At 40.5% G+C, this 21,279-nt stretch overlaps 1 protein-coding gene, 1 long non-coding RNA gene and 1 pseudogene across 2 annotated transcripts; 1 reads left to right on the forward strand and 2 right to left on the reverse strand.

Moving 5' to 3' along the window:
• Window positions 1-1,231: 1,231 nt before the first annotated feature.
• LOC139475365 (uncharacterized) lies at window positions 1,232-5,707 on the reverse strand (annotated as a pseudogene).
• Window positions 5,708-8,802: 3,095 nt separating this feature from the next.
• LOC139474876 (uncharacterized) lies at window positions 8,803-11,783 on the reverse strand. Its single transcript, XM_071258067.1, has 2 exons — window positions 11,700-11,783; window positions 8,803-9,372 (listed from the first exon to the last, which is right to left on the reverse strand). The coding sequence occupies exons 1-2, from the start codon at window positions 11,764-11,766 to the stop codon at window positions 8,894-8,896; spliced, it is 546 nt and encodes a 181-aa protein (XP_071114168.1). The 5' UTR covers window positions 11,767-11,783; the 3' UTR covers window positions 8,803-8,893.
• A 2,781-nt stretch (window positions 11,784-14,564) lies between these two features.
• LOC139475829 (uncharacterized) lies at window positions 14,565-21,279 on the forward strand. The gene is made up of 4 exons (XR_011654025.1): window positions 14,565-14,833; window positions 17,052-17,390; window positions 20,728-20,854; window positions 21,026-21,279. It is a non-coding gene; the product is annotated as an uncharacterized lncRNA (long non-coding RNA).

The raw sequence follows: 21,279 nt of genomic DNA on the forward strand, positions 1-21,279 counted from the left end.
TTGCTTTGTTTACATTTCAAGCAAGTGCAGTTTTTCGAGCACAGCGTTCGTTTTCACACCTCACTTATTTTGCTTGATTTCACCCAGCCACTTTGTATTGGTGACAAAGACCATTAGTCATTTGATTCTAAAATGTATGTGGAATTCAATGATGTATGTATCGCAGCTAAGTTTGAAATATACGTGATGTTACAGGCGCCTCATAACCGGTGGACCTGAAACGTGATTTTGTAAACACTATCCAATATGGCGGAAAGTTCACTTCGGCGTGTTTGCGTATTTTCCAAAACATTCCAAACGATTCTAGGGTTATCGAAGACGTTTTGGAATGATCTTGGTTGATTTCATGAAAGACAGATACCCGTGATCACTAATATGCGCGAGTGGTGATTTAGTAATGTGTAAAAAATAGCGACATTTACTATGTACCTAATTTTCAGAGGTCATTTTCAGTACTTTTGCTTGGCCTAAAATGCCAGAGTATGGTAGCACAGAACAGGGAATTTCACATCTTATTTAAAACTGTGAAGTGTATTTGTGTGGATGATGTATTTTGAATTTTATTCGACTTCAAAGTGAGGGTTGCAGAGGAGGGCATATGTGTCCCTGTGGCATCCAGGGGGCTAATGGTGATTTATCATCCAAAACTGGCTTCCACAGGAGATATTGCTTGGATTAGATAAAGCGATATCTATCGCTGCAGTGAAATTACATCACAATGCTTTGCAGACCATTGTGACGTCACCGGTTACCATGACGCCACAATCAAATGACATCACTAATGGCTCTGCTACTGAAGCTGTTAGCAGTACTTTTTACACTGTCTACAAATTGAAAAAGTTGGAAGAATGATGTTGGATGATAAATAAAATCTCACCCTCGTGTCTTTTGATATCAAATATATCATCACTCGTTGATAAAAGCCTCGGAATTTTTCCACTTTTATCAACTCGTGTGTTGATATATTTGATATCAAAAGACACTCGGGTGAGATTCTCTATATGTATTTCAACATCATTGAATCCACATCACGCGCAGTGTGATGCTAAATTTTACCTCACTCACTATTACAATACAAATGTAAATTTAACACGCCAACTATTGACATAAACAGTATGTATCATTTCTATTTCTATAACATTTGGAACAACTCTTCTAACAATACATATACTCTAACAAAGTACATTGTACACTGACATCTACAGCATACATCCAATGACACAGCTCACAGCTAACTTGTCAAGTCCATTATTCTGTGATCCAGACACCATTTGATCCACCACGGCATACCGTCCTCACGAGTCTTGCTGATGACGGCGAGTGCTATCGGCGACGTCTTGTACAACTGTCGCACGGGCCACAGCAGTGAGTGGGCGGCATCATGGGGGACACCGACGTAGCATGACGTAAGGACACCGTCAACGACTATGGTGCCAGTCATAGTGAAGGGGGCGTAGATACCTTCCTCCTCGGACAGCCAGATATCGGTCACCTAGCTGTTCCTTGGTCTGGTACTGACCACCTTTGTCCAGAACAGGCAGCCAATGGTTCACCCTCACATCCTGGGCATACATGGTCCGCAGGCCGCCTGATGTGACAACATAGACGTGGTGCTTCGGAGATAGCTTCAGTACATGAGACTTGGTCTTCAGGCAGACAAACGTCGAGCAGTAGCATTCTAACTTATGGCCAAAGAGATAAACCTCGGTCCAGATTCGCTGTCCTTTTGGCCCGAAAGTAAGCACATTTTGACCCACGGTTAGGTCCTTGATGCATTTTCTTCCAGCGTCAGCAGTTATCACAATGGATCTGCCTGGAAAACATTCACCCGTTTTCTTTATTTCCTTTACTACTTCGTCCACTCTCGAACTTTCACTTCCAGTCAAATTCTTTGCCATATCAAAGAAGGCATTTGTATACCGTATGGACCCGTTTTTGAGGATCATTTTGTCGATATGTTTGATTATTCGCACCGTTTCCTTTTTCGTTTCAGTATCCGTTGCACACATGTTATTGACGAGTATGTACTTTCCTCCACAACGTGATAGAAATCCTTTCAAATATTCAACTCCCGTCGTTTCAATGAACTGATCGAAAGTGATGTTTTGTTTTTTCTTCGTTATTTCAGCATAAAAATTGTCCCCGTGAGTGAAAACGACTAGAGCGTATTGCATCATCTTTGGTCCGAAAATAATTTCCAATTTTTTCAGGGCATCTTTCTCCTCCTCTGTCATCCGATCTCCCTGTTTCAGCACAATAACAAATGCATCATACCCTTCCGGTAGACACACGACTGCTTTACCGAGCTCCCGTAACGCCTCTTCTGGGTTGCCCGTGTCCATAGTTCCAGATGTGTCAACGACATAGAGGTCTCGGTCATCGACTCTTTGATATGCCAGGTTGCATTTGTGTGTAACTGATTTGGCTCCCCCACAATATTCAAACGACTCTTGTCCCAGTATCGTATTGCCAGTGGCACTCTTCCCGCTTCCAGTTTTTCCTAGTAACAACATGTGTAGAGGTTTTCCCTTCGGAACTCCCGGTTTTGATAAATAAGGCAGGTTGGCCTGAATAGGAAACGGAAGAACTATAATTTTAATTTACACATAAATGTTTTTGTTGGAAGGTTTACCATTCCTTAGCATGATTTCACGCTCGTCGAAATATTTTAGAAACCAGTATATACTGCACGTTTGAAACACGTTATGAGAATTATTAAGTTTGATCACGTGCTTTCGATGTATAAATTAAGAGCCGTAAAGAGACAGAAGTATTTCCCATTATCCGTTGTATTGGAACGGGGCCTCATCAAGCTCGTGGTGTATTGGCGATTAGACAACCGATCATGTCTGTTAACTAATGTTAGAAATGAAATCAACCTCCAATGTACATGTAGATGAACATATCGCTGAAGCAACCTTTGACTTATTTACTTATTTAATCCATATTTATTGTACGCAGGGTAAAAACCAAAATATCAGGGTTATGTTACTCCGCAATTTGGAAGACATGCATGTTATGTTCTGAAACTACCTTAAACTTACATGCAATATCACTGAAATGCTCTTCACTCATTCACTAAGTGGAGACGTTAAACTTAGAGTTTGATTCTCACTTAATGCTTGTTTGCTGCTTCACGACGCACTCAGCGCGCTCAGCGACATTACATGTATAGGATGGCGCCTTGTGAATAATCGAGTCTGGACAAGACAATCCAAAATAGGCCGTACGGAGCTCACAATCAGCCGTCACCGTGCCTGACCACCCGGTTCATTTAGTCGCATCTTACGCCAGCATATGTTGTTTGAGGTCTGTTCTAACCTAGAATCACCACGGGGTCATGCAACTTATAAATTATCTGTATCATCGTTACCTGGAAGGATTAACACAAAATAGCGTGAAACCCTGTTTATCTGGAAACCTGCCTCTGTTATGAAATATTCTTGTTAATTTGAATGAGATATAAATCCGGATATCTGAACTTGACAGGAGTTCCCATGACTGTAGCGGCCGTCCCTTCACCACCACCATACCATGACCATGCATAAAGACATGTACCTTAACCAGGTACATGTATCCAGTCATGACTGATATGACCTTTACTTTCCCACTAAGCGGGTAACATGTATTGCTATACCACGGGTGGTGGGGGACCCCAGTGGCTGTCTTTATTTCGCTATTTCCACAACCTACAGTGGGAAATGACATGTTCGACTTCAAAGAAATGAATGTGTTGCATTAGTATTTAGATTATTTTCAGAACCCGCCACGCGCTGACGGCGTGATAGTCCCATAACACTCCTAAATAGGACCATACATCAATCAATTACTTTTTACGCAGAAATCAGTGGATTGTCTAAGAACCCCCCACTTCTGTACAGTTTGTTTATATTTAAGTAAATAGTGAGACAAATGTAACGTTCTCTCCATAGGTATAATTTGAAATGTGACTGAAAAATCTCGTTCACCTCTCGGCCACCATACAAACACCTTCTATCCCGTAGCATTCGACCTCGATACGTGCAATGCAAAATCAAAAGCATATGTCTCTCAAGTCTTGGCGTGTAGCCAAATACTTGTATTATTTATGTCGGTCTCGTTTTGTGACATGCAAGAATGCAGAAGCGTGTTTTTCAATACAGGCGATATATTTATCAAGACATGAAATTAAGTCACTAAAACATAAAAGCTTGGGCTTCACACACTTAAGACATGCTTATACTTACCGTGATGTGTCTTCGTATCAAATATGGCGAAATAACCTGTTTAACGAAAAACATTTAGCTGTGTTAATATTGTTATGTTTACATGTAACATTTAATTAAATATCTGAAGTAGTCATTTTAGTTAGGTATACAATAGACAGATATATGATCTTTACAGAATGAAACATTTCACATGTAAACACATGAGTATACCCACCTTATGTCAGAGTGATTCGGGCTTATGTTCACTGTTGTTGGTTGGTAACGATAGAATACAACCCACATGACAGCTTGGTGTAAGGTCGTAAAGCCTATATAATGACTTCCTTGTCTACAAGATAGTCTATACTTGAGACTACTGCTGAGTTTAAGTCACAAGTGTTTGGTCCGACTTGGCCATGGAGCCCATACATAATCGGGCTCGTGGAAGCAAAATCATTCTTGTGCACCTGTTGTCAATCTTATATTTTATTGAATGTTTGCAATTAAAGTTATGTAAATGAATGTATCCTTAAAAAATGACTGTGTGTGTTCAATTCAAATGATTCACACTACCCTTGATGTAATTAATGTTTACACTATGTACTTATTAAGCTAGGTAACTATACTGTGGACTTAAAACCCGTGAGCTCCCATAACACTTGTTGTTTTATTCAGCTGCTCATGTATTGCTATATTCTCAGTATTGTTGAGTTCTATTTATGTATACAGTGTACACATTCAAGGACATGCCGTTCGGCATATGATTTTTGGTTATAAACCGTAGTTTAGATATAAAAGATGTAGTCATATTATTGAACAAGTAGATTGAAATTGTATATTAATATTTGTGTAGTTTTATTTTTCGGTTTAAATTGTCCCTTGCTTGGTTGTATTAAGGTAAAGCTTATCATTACGTTCTTCATAAATATCAAAGATCATGTAAGATTATTTAATTTATTGGTAACACATGTAGTACGTGTCTTACCTAAGAGTAATCTTATTTATTTACAATACATTGTCCTCAATTGCGGTAAATCACGTGTGTTTTATTTTCAACCAAATGTAAAGTGTCTTCGTTTCATTGTTTAAAATGCAACTGTTTATTGTATGATACATTGTCAGTAAGATTTATACAGTAACCGTTAATTCATAATTTTCGGAATATTTTAATTGTCTTAGGCTGTACTTTGCTTATGTGTTATTGTGATATGTAAAAGACTGATGAGATACACCGAATAAAGACTGGTCACTAATAGATGCTTCTCTTGGTTGTTTTAAAGTGTGCGGTCCACGCTAATTCCCCGACAACAAATTGTAGGTATTAAAATCAGCCTAGACCCAACATAAACCTTAAAGTTTATTATACACGTCGTAAGGTTTATTATACACCTATAGAATATTATTATATCTACATCTACCTGAATACCGCTCAATAATGTCACAGAGCGTGGTATTTAAAGCAAACATACGACTGCTTTACCGAGCTCCCGTAACACCTCTTCTGGGTTGCCCGTGTCCATAGTTCCAGGTGTGTCAAGGACATAGAGGTCTCGGTCATCGACTCTTTGATATGCCAGGTTGCATTTGTGTGTAACTGATTCCCCCCCCCCCCCCCCCCCCCCCCCCCCCCCCCCGCAATATTCAAACGTCTCTTGTCCCAGTATCGTATTGCCAGTGGCATTCTTCCCGCTTCCAGTTCTTCCTAGTAATAACATGTGTAGAGGTTTTCCCTTCGTAACTTGCGGTTTAGAAGCAAGTAGCCTGGCATGAATAGCAATTGTATAATATCAGTAATATTATGAAGTTCTATCTGTATAGTTTCGCTCTTTCCTTAAAGGTGCCCGAAACCAGTATATAATATATATGTGTCATCATTGGTTGGGAACAAAATGTGAGATTCATAAACCTGGTGACTTCAAAAAAGAGGTGGAATATGCAGTTTTATTACCTCTCTCTGGGTATAAAATATTCTATGTTCATAGTATAGTCAAAACTGAAGTACAGAAAGAAAAATACCATATACCCGTACACACGTCGTTTGCTTACAACATATCGCCTTTCACATGCAATTCAGACATGCTTGGGTAATGAGGCAAAACGACATTTTCAATATTGTCACCATGTCCTCCATACTTACGATGTGAAAGTCCTTTCGCGAATAGGAGCTTCCATGCCCAGTTCCAGCGGCATAGTATCAGATGCCTCCCTCGTCTTCTATCCCACAACGTTCTGCTCTGGTTTGGTTGATTATCGAACGTGTCGCTGTGTGTTTGGAAATGACGCCTTTAGATCAATTGTAATTGATATCACCTATGTACGTCAATGGTATCCACGGAAGACCGGTTTCAGACGGATTAAGCTGCCCTCTTGAAAAATGAGTTGAATAATGTTAATTAAAAATGCGCAGTCGCACCCTCTTAAATAAGCACTCTCTACATAACCATGTTAGGAAATATGCTGTGTCATTGACAAAAACATATATCAGTAATAAGCATGTGCGTCACATGTAATGTTTTTGTAAGATAATGAGATGCCATACATGTCATGAGGTTTCGAAGATTAAACCACTGGGGACTGTGTTTTGCTGACACACATTTTTAAATGTTTCTCCCAGGCACTAGGTCCACTACTTTGCAGAGATAGCATATTGTTTTTATAATCTAATGGTGTATACACAATGCATGAACACTATTATGCATTTATTGTTATTAAATGAATGTTATGATATGTTATCAGTTGAATGCTTTGAAGTGATCACTGCTAATACAAGTCAATTCGGCAATTATGTGTATTGTGTTTTGTTTTATTCCGAGCGAAAACGTACATAGCGACAACGTATATAACTAACTGATTTCTCTGGTCCCTTGTAGTTCTTTATACCCATGTTCTACTGTACATCAATTCCTGTTTGCCTTCCGTTTTTGAAACGACTCCAGCAACTTTTGCTGATGGTTGAGTCTACAAACAGTAAGAGCCCACAGTATCGACAAGAGAGTATAAATCTTGATATTGCTTTGAAACGTTTGGCCAAACCAGAAACAGGCTCCACTAAATCAGACAAAGACCGCGTTTTCTTAAATTTGAAATTTGCAAACAAGGGAATTGATGCCTTATATTTAAGTAACATTTTCAGATTAAAATCAGTTTCCCAAAATGTCCCACACTATTTCTAATTTCATTATCCATCAACAATTTCAGTTTCCTATACGAACAACATTTCATCCAGGTTGTTCAATTATAGGAACGTGTTGCAAAACGTGGATTCATGTGGCAGTTCGTGATGTAAATTCAACTACTTGTGGCTGCTATCAACCTGTAGGTGTTTTCTCTAATGTTGACAATGCCTTCGTCAGCTATTCAAATAAATACAAAATATTGTGATCAACCTCCTACCAATTGGGATCACAAGTTTAAAATCTTTATGGATGCTGTCGAAGCATTTGCCAAAAATGGCAAAATCTGCCAAATGAATACAAGAGTACTGTTGATTTGACAATAATACCTGGAGACATGTCCATTCCTCTTTTGTACTGGATTCCAAAGCTCCATAAAATCCGCACAAAGAGATATATATGGAAGAGAGAAATGTATCATGAAATCCCAGTCTTAAAGACTAACCATAATACTTAATACAATCAAGGAGGGACATTCTTTGTTTTCACAGAAAATATTTGAGACAAGTGGAATTAATATGACCTGGATTTTCAAAAACCAAAATGATTTTCTTAATTTTGTTTCTTAGAAAGGAACCAAGTTCCATTCTGTCAAAAGATTTTATTATTCAACTTTGTACACCACTATCCCACATGACAAACTTAAGGAAAAACGTCATGCCTTGATCAGTGGGGCTTATGTTACATAACGTGGTGACCACAGATACAGTCACGTAGCTATATTCAGGAGAATTTGTCAAAAATGAAAGCAAATGCCATCTTAAGTTTACTGAGAAAACAATATATAAAATGCTGGACTTCCTCATTGATAGCATTAATGTAAAATTTGGGGGGCAAGACATTAGGCAAGAATTTTGGCACCAATTGTGCTACCCTTCTTGCGGGTCTGTTTCTTTATGCACATGCTCATGATATAGTCGGAATCTTACATTCGACTGCTTGTAGCAGTGTGTTCTATTGAACATGGAAACGGTTTAGTCGCTTGTATTACGATATCTTAGGTATACGATAGAACACAGACTATAGTTTACTTTGGACAGCTTTACAATAATCTTAGCCCTTAGATAGTTTCCAAAACCTAGACACAGGGTCATAACTGTGCTATGCTTAAGTGTAGGCCCCAGTGAGCCGGTTCTCATTGTGGTAATTTGCCAAGGATCTTCATCCTTCATGTTTAACATAAATCATTATTATTGGAAAAGATGAAGTACGTAATACACACCGAGAAAGTAAAGTAACGCAGCGAAATAGACGACCCTGACATCTATCCTAGACCTGAGATTCCAACATTCAACTGAGTGGATGGCTGTGTTTGTCCCATGTTGCTCAATGTTATCAATTCATATTTATAGCATTGACTCATTCACAGTTGGTTCTATTTGAAAATGTATCGATTAATCAAAATGAAAAACAAACATCAACAACGTTATTTCATAAGCATCGTTAATTTATTAAGACTTTACATAAGAGACATTTCTATTATCAATAGTAAGGACTATTCTCAAAGTTACATCAAGCTCATTGACCAGTATATTAATAAATCCATGGACAGAAGGGGTCGGCGATATTCTCTACTGTCGCGCCCAACAATATGTAATTGGCAAAATTGACAGACAACACGAAAGCATCATACGGCTCGTTCCCCACGCAAGCGTCTTCGTCCTCTGATATGACCCTGTCGTTGTTCATGTCCATGATTTTCCAGTACAGCTTAGCACCTTGGTAAACAACCTTCTCAAATTTATCAATGTCATCACGTCTCAATGCCATAAAGTTCTGGAGGAACTGGTTTTCTGTGATGCTGTCTCGGCCTCTGAGGACAAAGAATTTGAGCCATCTGGGGAGAAACTCCTCACACTTCGCTTGGACTCTAGCTGCGTTCTCGGATCCGGTCACGTGTTTTGCCGTACAGTGTGCTATGTCCGCTAGGGAAATGATATTGTCGTAATTGTGGTCCATGGCGTGGAACCACAGTCGGAACCTGTCCCATAACTCCTCTTCCAGACTGGCATCTGTAGCAAAAGAGAAGTATTGTAAACCTTCAGTGAGGTGAGGTGAAGTGAGGTGAGTGAGTTGGGTTTAACGCCGCTTTTAACAGTATTCCAGTTATATCGCGGCGTGTCAGCTTAATGTGGGAGGAAAGCCCGAAGTGATGCAGGTCTCAGACGTTTACCGCTTCGGTGAAACCCACAAGCACGGGTATGGTGCTGACAAACCTTGAAACATAATCGGCGCGAAACTGGATTCGAACCCACAATCATAGGTTCCTGGCGCGCCTAAGGGACGCAACTTTGCACAGCGAATCGCGGCGCCTTAGACGACTGGACCACCGTGCCCCCAGGTGAGGTGAGGTGAAGTGAGGTGAGGTGAGGTGAGGTCGCGTTCAACATTATTGCACTTATATAGCGACGTGTATGCAGGTGTTTGCGTGCGCGTGTGTGTGCTTATAGTAATCGTGACTAATGCGGTTTTTATAGCGCCAGTCCACTTAGATACCCCACTCTGACACGGTATACCGACTCTGAGCAGACCAGTCCCTGCTTGATCTTCTTATTGCCGCGCTCCATGCAGGGTATCCACAAGTACCATCTTTTAACGTTGTTTGTAATGACGCGGCCTGTGATCGTATCACCGACCTCTCGCTCTCCGGGCAAACTCTCTATCCACTACACCATGGAGGCGATTACAGTAGTAGAATTATGGTTGCAAATTACCTTAGTGTTATATCATGCTGCCTACCTTTCGTGAGCACAATATTAAATCGACCCCTACTTTGAATCGAAGCGTGCCAAATTGTGTTTGCACTTATCAACGCCTTCTTGGAGACTTGGTGCTTTTAATAGATATGAGAAAACATTTCTCTTTGAACCACGAATGTATAAAATCATTACAAGAAAAAATAATATTTATATCTTTGTCCAATGGCGACTTAACTCGCCTGCACATATTACACTCACTCACCGTCAATGTCAACAACAGATGTTGACGGCTTCAATTATTTAAAATCATTATTCAATTTTCAATATGACAATTCTTGTAAATTCCATGATGCAAACATCATCAGATATAAATCATAAAGTTTCAGGAGTATGCTCTGCACGCGCATTTGCAATATTGCAGCCATATAGCGATGATACGGTAATTATAAATGAATTTAGATATTTTATAAAATATGTCGACAAAGGACAGTGAAACAATAAGGTTATCACAGAGTTGTATTTAATACTAGTATGTACACGTAAAAAGACATGACTCTATACCAATACAATATATACACGGGCTACAGATGTCAGCAACCTGAGAGAGGTGACCATGCCTGGGGCCAAGGGGATTTACAGAACTTCACCGATATGTATGTAGCCCCAGCAGGATTTACAGAACATCACCGATATGTATGTAGCCCCAGCAGGATTTACAGAACATCACCGATATGTATGTAGCCTCAGCAGGATTTACACCATCCCTGTAGTCGCTGGCGATAGTTTGCAAGTTTAACCAAACACTTATACTAGCAGACATTTAAAAGTCTGGCATACATAAACATACTTGGAATGACGTAGAACTGACATACCTTCTCAGGGGCACAATGTTGTTATGCAGATTTAATTGACGATGTGAAAATGTGAGGATATGGTTAACCTAACAAATGATAATTCAATCAACGTTCAATAATGGATGTGCTTCACAGCCTCAAATTATTCACTTGAACGTTTAACTTAATGTTTTGCATAGCAGCAAATTTGAAGATGCACAAATGCAACGGAATTTCTTCATAAACACAAGAAGTAACATGGTATGTATTTCCTGCGAGGCAAAGTTTCATTGTTCATCTGAAACGAATCTTGAATATACATATCAATTTACATATAGCTCGTTTCGGAAAAAAAGAACAGTTTTAATGATCACTGTAACGGAACTTCGACCCTATCATATCGTACATACATATGTCCGTCTCAATGTGTTACAGAACCTCAACAGGCGGCTCATGGATGTGAATGAGTGAGTGAATGAGTGAGTATGGTTTTACGCCGCTTTTAGCAATATTCCAGCAATATCACGGCATGGGACACCAGACATAGGCTTCACATATTGCACCCATTTGGGGAATAAAACCCGGGACTTCGGCGTGACGAGCGAACACTTTAACCACTGGGCTACCCCCACCGCCCCGACTTTGGTGAAAGTCAACATGACAGTACCTACCCGGGTGTTAGGGATTAGTGTTTCTCCTCCTCACACACCAACCTTTTAAATACATGTACACCTGTATCCACCCCTGTACTGTAGTCACGTATCTACCCTGTTACATTTACTGTAAACTTAGAGGAGTCGTACAGACCTGTAAACGTGCAGCTGGAAGCCAACAAAGCTCCAACAAGAGTTGCCACACGCATCATGTCGAACATGCAAGTTTCAGTTGGAACTTGGAATGAATGATGAGAACTCAGAGGGTCATATGTATATTATACTGCTGAAATGACATTTGATATTTCAAAAGCACGGCAATTTGGGACAGTGGCAAAATGTCAAAATGTTTCATGCAGGATATTGTTGTTCAACAATTTGTCCAAAAATTATATTTAGTTAACTACTTAATTACATGTAATTATCGTTATTATGATCACAATTTACATTCTGCTTTTTCTGTTTTGAAATCGGCCGCATTCGTGGTCCATTGTAGTGAGCGTCTGTCTAGAGAGCGGAAGTCCGTGAGTCGACCCTTGACCGCGTCACGACAAACTATGTTAGTAGATAGTACACTGCCTGGCAGGGGCTAGTCCCACGTAGCTGGGCGGGTAATCCGGATTAACGGTAGCGCATGGGTAGTTGGACGACTATAGTCTATTCTCGTGAAAGGAGCCCTGGTGAAACTGATGTCCGCCGGTTATCAATTAATATCACTGATAAACAGTGAGTGAACACATTTTATACTGATTATAAATTAATATGTTTTTAAAGAGGGGATTTATTCAATTTGAGTATCAGTACAAGATAGTCATAGACTATTGCATAGCATAGCAATCTGGCAAACGCACAAGTGCCTCGCTATATTCCAAAGTTGGTGAATTTCGGCTACAAATTTAGTTTCAAGTCAAGAAACGGAGACAGAATGAAGAAATGAATGAGTTTGTATTGATGTATATATGTATAAATGTATATCATGTCAATAATTTATATTGATGTACATATCAATAAATATTAATTGATAAGTTTGTATTGATGTATATAAGTATAAATGTGTATCATGTCAATATCCCGCGTTATTTCATACAGACTGTAGCCGGTACATCAAAGAAGCACATGCGGATTATCTGTCGGCTTATCAAAGAAACTAGGGACGACCCCGCCTGGCACTCGTCATTGTTTCTTGATTCTAGCTCATTTGTCCACCATTGTTTAGAACTTATATCTTCGCTGTTAAGCCGATATAGAAATATTAGAATTCTTTGATACTTGCTGATCTAGACAAGCCACATTCATTTAGTAGACGTTTCATAAAAGCCCAATTTTGAGTACCATTCCATTCCATGAGTACCAACAACATCGTTTTATAACATTTCTTAGGTAATCTGTGACGTGGTATTTTAAGCAGTGTTATCCTGAAATATATAAAGAGGTACTCATCTGCAATCGCTGTAAACCAGGACTTTTATCGAACATTGTTTAGCACAAACGATTTTTGACATGCAGATACGTTAACCGTTTCTACTGATTAAAATTCGCTATAACCCCAAATTTCAAATGAATACAGAATGATTGGCGCAGCTTGTGTATCGAACTTTTGGAAAAAAAACACCTTTTAAACTTTGTAAAATACCAATTGATACCTTCTTTGCTTGGGTTGCGGCAGTCCGAGTGAGTCCCAAATATTTCTGTGAAGATTCGACCTCTGGATCTGGAAATACCCTTATTTCGTTATATGAAAGTCTGGTCCCCCTTTTCAAAACTACCTGCGTTTCTACTGTTTGCACCCTGATTCCACTCATCACAATACAGCTTAACTGTTAATTGAATTTTAGTCATTTTACTGTACTTGAAAACATTACAAGAATATCTGCAATTAGGAACATGAGTAGTTTCATTGTTTCAGGAAGCAGCTAAAAACCATCTGTACAGTTTCAGGATGCAGCTGAATACCATCTGTACAGTTTCAGGATGCAGCTGAATACCATCTGTACAGTTTCAGGATGCAGCTGATTACCATCTGAACTGTTTCAGGATGCAGCTGATTACCATCTGAACTGTTTCAGGATGCAGCTGAATACCATCTGTGCAGTTTCACGATGCAGCTGATTACCATCTGTACAGTTTCAGGATGCAGCTGAATACCATCTGAACTGTTTCAGGAAGCAGCTGAATACCATCTGTGCAGTTTCAGGAAGCAACTGAATACCATCTGTACAGTTTCAGGATGCAGTCGAATACCATCTATACAGTTTCAGGATGCAGCTGAATACCATCTGTACAGTTTCAGGAAGCAGCTGAATACCATCTGTACAGTTTCAGGATGCAGTACAGTTATACTTAATCTGATCAGCAAACTCATTAATAAAACAACAAAAAGCGGCTTAAAACACACCCTTGTCTAACACCAGAGTTCACCAGAAAATTTCCCAGAGAGTTCTTAATATTTTTCACGCACTTTTGTACATGTATTGATATATACTGAACCGCAAAAGAAACGTCACCCCAAGTAAAACTGCATGAAAAGTCTTGAGACCACACGCCATACCTCATTTGGCACGTCGACGCAACCATGAGTTTCAGGATGATAACGCCCGTGCCCACACTGCGAGAGCAACAAGAGACTCCCTCTAGCAGAATGGCATCAGGACTAGCAGTGGCCTGCCCAAGGTCCCGATGTAAATCCCATTGAGCGCCTGTGTGACGAGATTCAAAGACGGCTGAACGACATCCGACCAAGGCCGACAACTGCCGCTGAACTGCGTTCCTCAGAGTGTGGGCTCAAGTGCCTATGGCCTTCATCAACCGCCTCATCCATTCAACATTTGACACTTTCATTTCAACCTTTTGCCAAGTTTCACCTTTTTAATATGTCTCAAAGTATGTTTACAGTGTTTGAACATATAAGGTTTCTCAAATATATATCCATGGTGACGTTTGTTTTGCGGTTCAGTATATATGTGCCGTCAATAACACCAGAAATGACCCCGAGCATCCACGAAATGGGGATGACCGACAAGCGAATGCAGTAGGCATGTCCCAGGAGTACAGGACGATGCGCCAGTGCACAAATCAGCTATTGCAATGGCTACAAGTCAAGTGGGAGACCCTGAACTCATTCAGCATCCATCTAGGTCTGTCAGACATTATCTGTTTCCTAATGGACGAAGACTTAAGAGCAGCTGTGGATAACTTTTTGTAGACAGCTAATGCAAGAGCAGGATTGCTACAAAACTGGGATACTATCCTTCCATCATCGTTGGCAAAAGTTCTTTCTGTGGAAGAGAGGTATGTTGAAAAGTAAACCTTAATCATTTTCATGTCTTTAGGTCAAGTCTTCCTTTGTGGGGCTCAGAAAGTACCACGGATTACATACTAATTTCCCCAATTATTCCTAATGCCTAATGGAATAAATATAATCTGTAAAAGTTGTCCCACCGATTTTAGACTTTCGTGTGAGATTTCGCTTAGTTGCTAATGTCAGATGATTATATACTCATGGGCACGAATAAGGGAACAATGAAAACTATAGGGAAATAAGCTTTTCTGTCAGTTCATTTGAAATCCTGCATACAAATTCAACACATGTCAGAATCAAATGTTGAGATGTGTTTGTGTGCATTGTTTCCAACGCGTATTTGGTAGACAGGGCTTGGAACCCATGACTGCATATCATGTTACTGTGTCTGACGTATTCTCTTATTCATTTCTATCAGTACATGTTTGGGCGATGAAGTTACCACAGTTGAATATGTCCAACGAGTCAACACATATGCATACTTAACTACTTGTAGATAAATGCTGAACACATATCTGTCGTAACTGTCATCAACTTTGATTTATATTTCGCTGTTGCAAACTATATGTACTAATAGCATGTTTTCAACTCTATCGTTCAATATTACTGTTATTTGCATGATGTGCTGCCTTATCAACTACTTCGTTAGTTAAACAAACGTTAGAAGAACATAGCCACACCAGGCAGTTGATAGCCTTCACTATCGATATGATGTATTTGGTGCACATTGGAAGAAATATACAATGCTCATTATTATTGTCATCGCCTAAATATATGCGTATTATAGTAGTTCTGGGCTCAACTGGGACCAGTCGTTCAACTCGGCAAAATCGTTGTATTGTGGGAACTAAAGCTGGGGGAGACGGTTGGTTGAAATGTTTGATGCGGCTCTCTGTGCTTCATCTAACAGGGCGACATCCAACAGGCTGGTTTTTCCGCCGTTTCTAATAATTTTCTTTTTTTTTTACTGCTGGAATGTCTGGTCCATACCCTCCGACCCACATGCTTTCATCATATAATAGTATTTTAATAGCGCTGATTAATAGCCGCAGTGGAAGCATCCTTGCTCCCTTGAATCAGAGTACTCATTGCACACAGAAATGTCAAACACTCACTTAAGTAGTTACTGGTATACTTAATAACAAATAGGTCGGCCAAGAGGCATTCGTTTGAATACAGAACACGTGAAGAATGTTCAAACCCCTACATATTCCCACGTTCGCTGGTGTCCCCCGTTGTTAAAGCAGGAATATTTTAAAAGTGGTGTAAAACCTTACTGACGTGTGCCCACCTGCAACTTGTTAATGTTAGGAAAACGTTCAGCATGCTGCAAACGTCGCGTGATCAAAACTGTTGCTTCCTTTATGATCAAATGTGTTTAATAAAGTGTTTTTGAGCGTTTGGTTCAAGGACAACAATATGCGTCTCCTCACAATCGAGTCTAAGGTCAGGTGCTGTCAAAGGTCTTGTGCTTTATGACTGTCAAAATGCAGTGTTCAGAACCTTGATTACTTCGGAAATATTCTTGCCACAAAATCACTTACTTTCATTGCCACACACTAGCATTTCACTTCTGCACAAAATAAACCCCATTCAACAAAGCGATCGTAGCGCTACGGCAGTCCTAAGTCTAATGATCCTAAAGTTACGATCACCTTATAATTAGCGCCAGATCAACAAAGGGACAGTTGTTTCATGTTGTGATCTTCCATGAGTAGCCTAATGTTCTTGGAGTGGAGTCCATAGTCCATGCTATTCATCATCTACACTCTGTTATCACATATGACTCCTTATATAACACAACTAATCAACATAGTTAAATCCATTCAGAATTGAATACGAGTACTCATAAACTACATTGTTGCAAGCGAAAGCAACAAACCTTTTGATCAAAGTGCCCTGGACACGAATAACCACAGACAAGGCTTAATGCGTGGTGATGGGAAGGACACATAATGAGACCAGCTATTGCAAAAAATGATAGATATATTTTTGGTGGTGTCTTTGTTCAATATCATTTCTGTTACACCTAGTCGAAACCGAGCCATTATGTTGCTGATTATTCCACTAATGACAGATACATTTCTGCTGTAATTGGCCTGGCAGTGGGATGTGTCATATATTGAACTATCATTGTTAAACATGATTGCTGAAAATGTCACATTATAGTGTACAAGAATGATATAAAATATACTTTGTTATTTTCAGATGCCCCAAAGGCTTTCTCAGCAATGTATTTCATGTTTGGGGAGCGCCTGTACCTGCACCTGTTGTGGAAGCAGACTGGGGCGGCGACAGCGCTGACTGGTGGTCCTCGCCGGAGGTGATGTCAAACTAGGAATCAAAGAAAGCTCTGTAGGACATGCATATGAACTGTTTGACAATATGGATACACACAATAACTTTGAATTAGACTTATGAGCAGAGTGGAACATTACTATTGGTGTGTGCCCGAGAGGGTTGAAGTATTAGCATTTGTACGGAACTGTAGATCAAATGATGTTTCTGGATGCATGATGATGTTTTAGAAGACGTCAAGGAGTGATGGTAATTCAACTAATCGAATTATGGATGCTTAAAGGAACGTCTGAAATGTTTTTGTTTCAGTTTGTATTCATGTTTATGATTGTTTCATACAGAAAAGAAAAATAAATCTATGACTATTTCCTGTCCGTTATTCATGCATAACACCTACATTTGGTTTCATATTGTGTTTGCAGCGGGCATTGGCCAACCAATAGTTATGACCTTTGGAATGCTTTGATCAGCCCACTTCTTCTCTTGCCTAAATACGGTGCACTGTGGAATCATGGTTAAGCTGAATATAAACTGTTTAAACGTACACTAAACAATCAAATACTCTTTAAGTAGATCATCATTATCCTCCGATGAACTTGGCTAAACGTTTTGTCTGTGAAGAGATGCATGCTATTTGTCAACATGTCTAAATACACGTTCAAGGTGAAAACGACACCAGCTACGGTGAATGGTGTGCGCTTTCCCTTCTACGATCGAGTGAAAACACTTTACATTGGGGCGACAGATGCAGACTTCGACCATTCCCTGTGTGGTATGGAAATATGCGTAATATATACTCACACGCAAAAGAAACGCAAGTGGTTTTAAGCAAATAGGTAACAAACACGTAACCATAAATTGATACGAATTTTAGCATGTAGTGAAGCCTGTTGGTGTTATCAATATTTTTGGTTGCATTTTGGAAGCCCCGAGTAAAAACGCAACATAAAAAATGTGTAGCCAAAACGCACCATTTTAATGAATTGTTGGTATCATGCCCCCTTTATCGCGAAATCGAAAATGCACGAACTGTCACGAACTGTAGTGGGTATAAAACTGTGGCCGATTCTTGGACCTAACCTTCCTTGGTCAACAATGCTAACTCAAATCCAGAGAAACCAGGCTATCGGACGTTTGGAAGCTGGAGAGTCTGTCCAAGATGTTGCCCGTCATTTCAACGTTAACATAACCACAATTTACCGTCTCCTGCATCGATACAATGCTACACAGACCACAGATGACCTTCCTCGGAGCGGTCGTCCTAGGGTCACCACACCTCGACAAGATCGGCAGATTACCCGTCAACACCAGCGACATCCGTTCCTAACTGCAAGTGAAAGTGCTCGACAGACCATAGGAACACATAATTGACACATGAGCCGGGACGCTGTGATCCTACGTCTCCGTTCCAACAACCTCAGATGTCGCCGACCAGCACGTCGTCCTGTTATCCAGGGTCATCGCAATTGGCGTCATCGTGAGTGGAGGCGTGTCATCTTCTCTGATGATAGTCGCTTGTGTGTCTCCCATGCAGACGGAGTCAGAATTCGGCGGCGTCGAGGTGATCGTTTCGCTGACAGAAACGTTGTGGAAAGGGATCCATGGGGTGGACCTAGCGTCATGGTATGGGCAGGGATTGGACTTGGACCCATGTGCTTTCTGAATGTTGGTCAAGGTCGGGGACACGGCGTCACTGCTCAGCGGTATATCGACCAAGTGATCAGACTCCACGTTGTTCCATTTTTTGCACACTACAACAACACATTTTCCAGCAGGACAACGCTCGTTCCCATGTTGCCAGAGCTACCATGGCCTTTCTGCAACAACACAACATCCGGGTTCTACCGTGGCCAGCTCTCAACCCTGAAATGAACCCCATCGAACACTTGCGGGATGAGGTTCAAAGGTGTCTGCACAATGTGCGCCCAGTCCCTACAACTGCCGATGAACTACGCACAGCTGCTCTGGATGTGTGCAGGAGGATCCCTAGGGCCTTCACAAATCGTCTGATCCACTAAATGTACAGGAGATGTGTGGCAGTGATCAATGCTAATGGTGGTCACACCAGGTATTGACTGACATTTTGAGTATTGACCCGAAACTGTGTAAGCCCTTAAGGCCTTTTAATCCATTAAACTGTCTTCAGTCAAATTTTTGTCAATCTTGCCCTATTAGTATTTCTTGTCTTTACTGTTGAAAATAAATAACATGTACACTGCATACACGACTTGCGTTTTTTTGCGTGTGAGTATGTATGACCTATTATTATTATCATTATTATTATTATTATTATACAGATTTAAAAAAATAAATGCAGCAAAGAGTATTTGGGTGATCCTGGCACAGTCAGGCTGGTTAGGCTCATCATCAGCTCAGGGCCCTTGCCCCTTCTACAAGCAGCCCAGACAGCGAATGGGACTTCTCCCAGGAAGCGCTGCCTAATCCTGGCCACCGAGAACCTTTCGGAGAATGTGAGGACTCCCGCCATTGCAGCCTTCTGGATTACCCAGATTGTCAGAAGGGCTGTATTCCTAGCAGCAAACCTGGTACTCTCGCAACGCCAGTCAACAGATTGGGAGGTACAAAACCTAAGGCACCGCGAACAATGAGTCGGACAACTTGGTACTTGGGATGCAAGCGTGACATTTCGAAAATACAGATATAAATGATTTCATTGGATATATCAAAAAGGAAATGGTAAGGTTTGTTGGATTGTATACGTCTAAGGCTGTATACGGGCCTGTTCCAAAGAATTTTATGTTGATCATTTTCCATGATGCCCTCTACATATTCTGGGTCGAACCATGGATGGACCTCTCTGTCAAAACCAAAAACATGGCGAATACGGTAGTAAAAGGATCATGCCACTTCGTTTGTGCCAAAGCTGGGCATCCATTGACAATGTGTTGGACAGTCTCATTAAATTCATAGCATAATGACATTGTACATTTCTTATTTACATTTTGATACAAAACCACACTTTGACGGTTTCGAACGAGGAGTGACTGGTCCTGAGCAGAAAACCTTTAAGAAATGTGTGGAATGCCTTGTTTGCAATGAGTGCAAAAGTGCACTATACGATTCTATCAGGAAGAGCCTCCACGTTAATCAAACCACGCCCTCTCTACATTTATACTCTGCCCGACGTTTTCCCTTGATGTAGGCATTCGGGAGTTTGTCTCTAACCTACAGGTAGGTATAGGCCTGACCGTCCACGAGATGGCCAATAACTCCTCCCCCAAGTAAACGGACGGATCCTTCCCCTTTTTTCAAGTGCAATATGTTATGTTCTTCAGTTGTAGCTGGCGGCGTTCCGTGATGACCCCAGCATGAGATGGGGGTGGCCAGATGTGCACTGTGCCCAGACACATCATTATGGCTATGTCCCGGCATGAAGAATGTATCTATGGCTTGTTGACATGAACCTTGGGCCGTGGGGATACTTGAAACACGCTTTAAAACATATCGAGATCGACTGTCAAAACTTGCTCTAATGTAACGTTTTAATACTTTTCCTACACAGGACTTCAATGCCATTGTCTGAACGTTAGGAAACTTACATTAATCATTTTTCTATCTATTTTAGTGTTCACGGTCGTTTCACTGCCAACTCTAGGCCAGAATTATCACAAGATAGGACTGGACTACCAAGAACCCTTGTATTAAACGACGGCAAGACACCAATGGAAGTCAGGAACAATGACGGCTATGCGGTATGAGCAAAGAACTTACATGTGCTAATAGACTTGATGTAAGCATCGGAAAATATGACGTACAAAATAACATACCTCCTAATAACATAATCAAAGGAATTATAAAATAAATGCTTGTGAAAATGAATAATTCAATTAACATTTATTAATATTATAGTGTGTCCATTTCAGGTTACTATTCTGATCGTGAGAAACTGTATCACAGTTACGACCACTAGAAACCTGCACCAATAGTGAGTCACCAGACGGCAACGGTGAGGTCATCAACGGCCGTGAGTGTCCGCAACAAGTCTAGGGTTCAGTATGAGTGGCTGGAGAGAACGTGAGCGATACGAAGAGCGCAGTATGGTCGTGACAACGAACTGCCCGCGCAAACATTTTAGGAGACCGATGGATTTAAATGAAACCGCGATTCAGAATGTGTA

Source organism: Haliotis cracherodii, unplaced genomic scaffold (assembly GCF_022045235.1).
Source record: "Haliotis cracherodii isolate W230 unplaced genomic scaffold, xgHalCrac1.p SCAF_3, whole genome shotgun sequence".
Taxonomy (NCBI): domain Eukaryota; kingdom Metazoa; phylum Mollusca; class Gastropoda; order Lepetellida; family Haliotidae; genus Haliotis; species Haliotis cracherodii.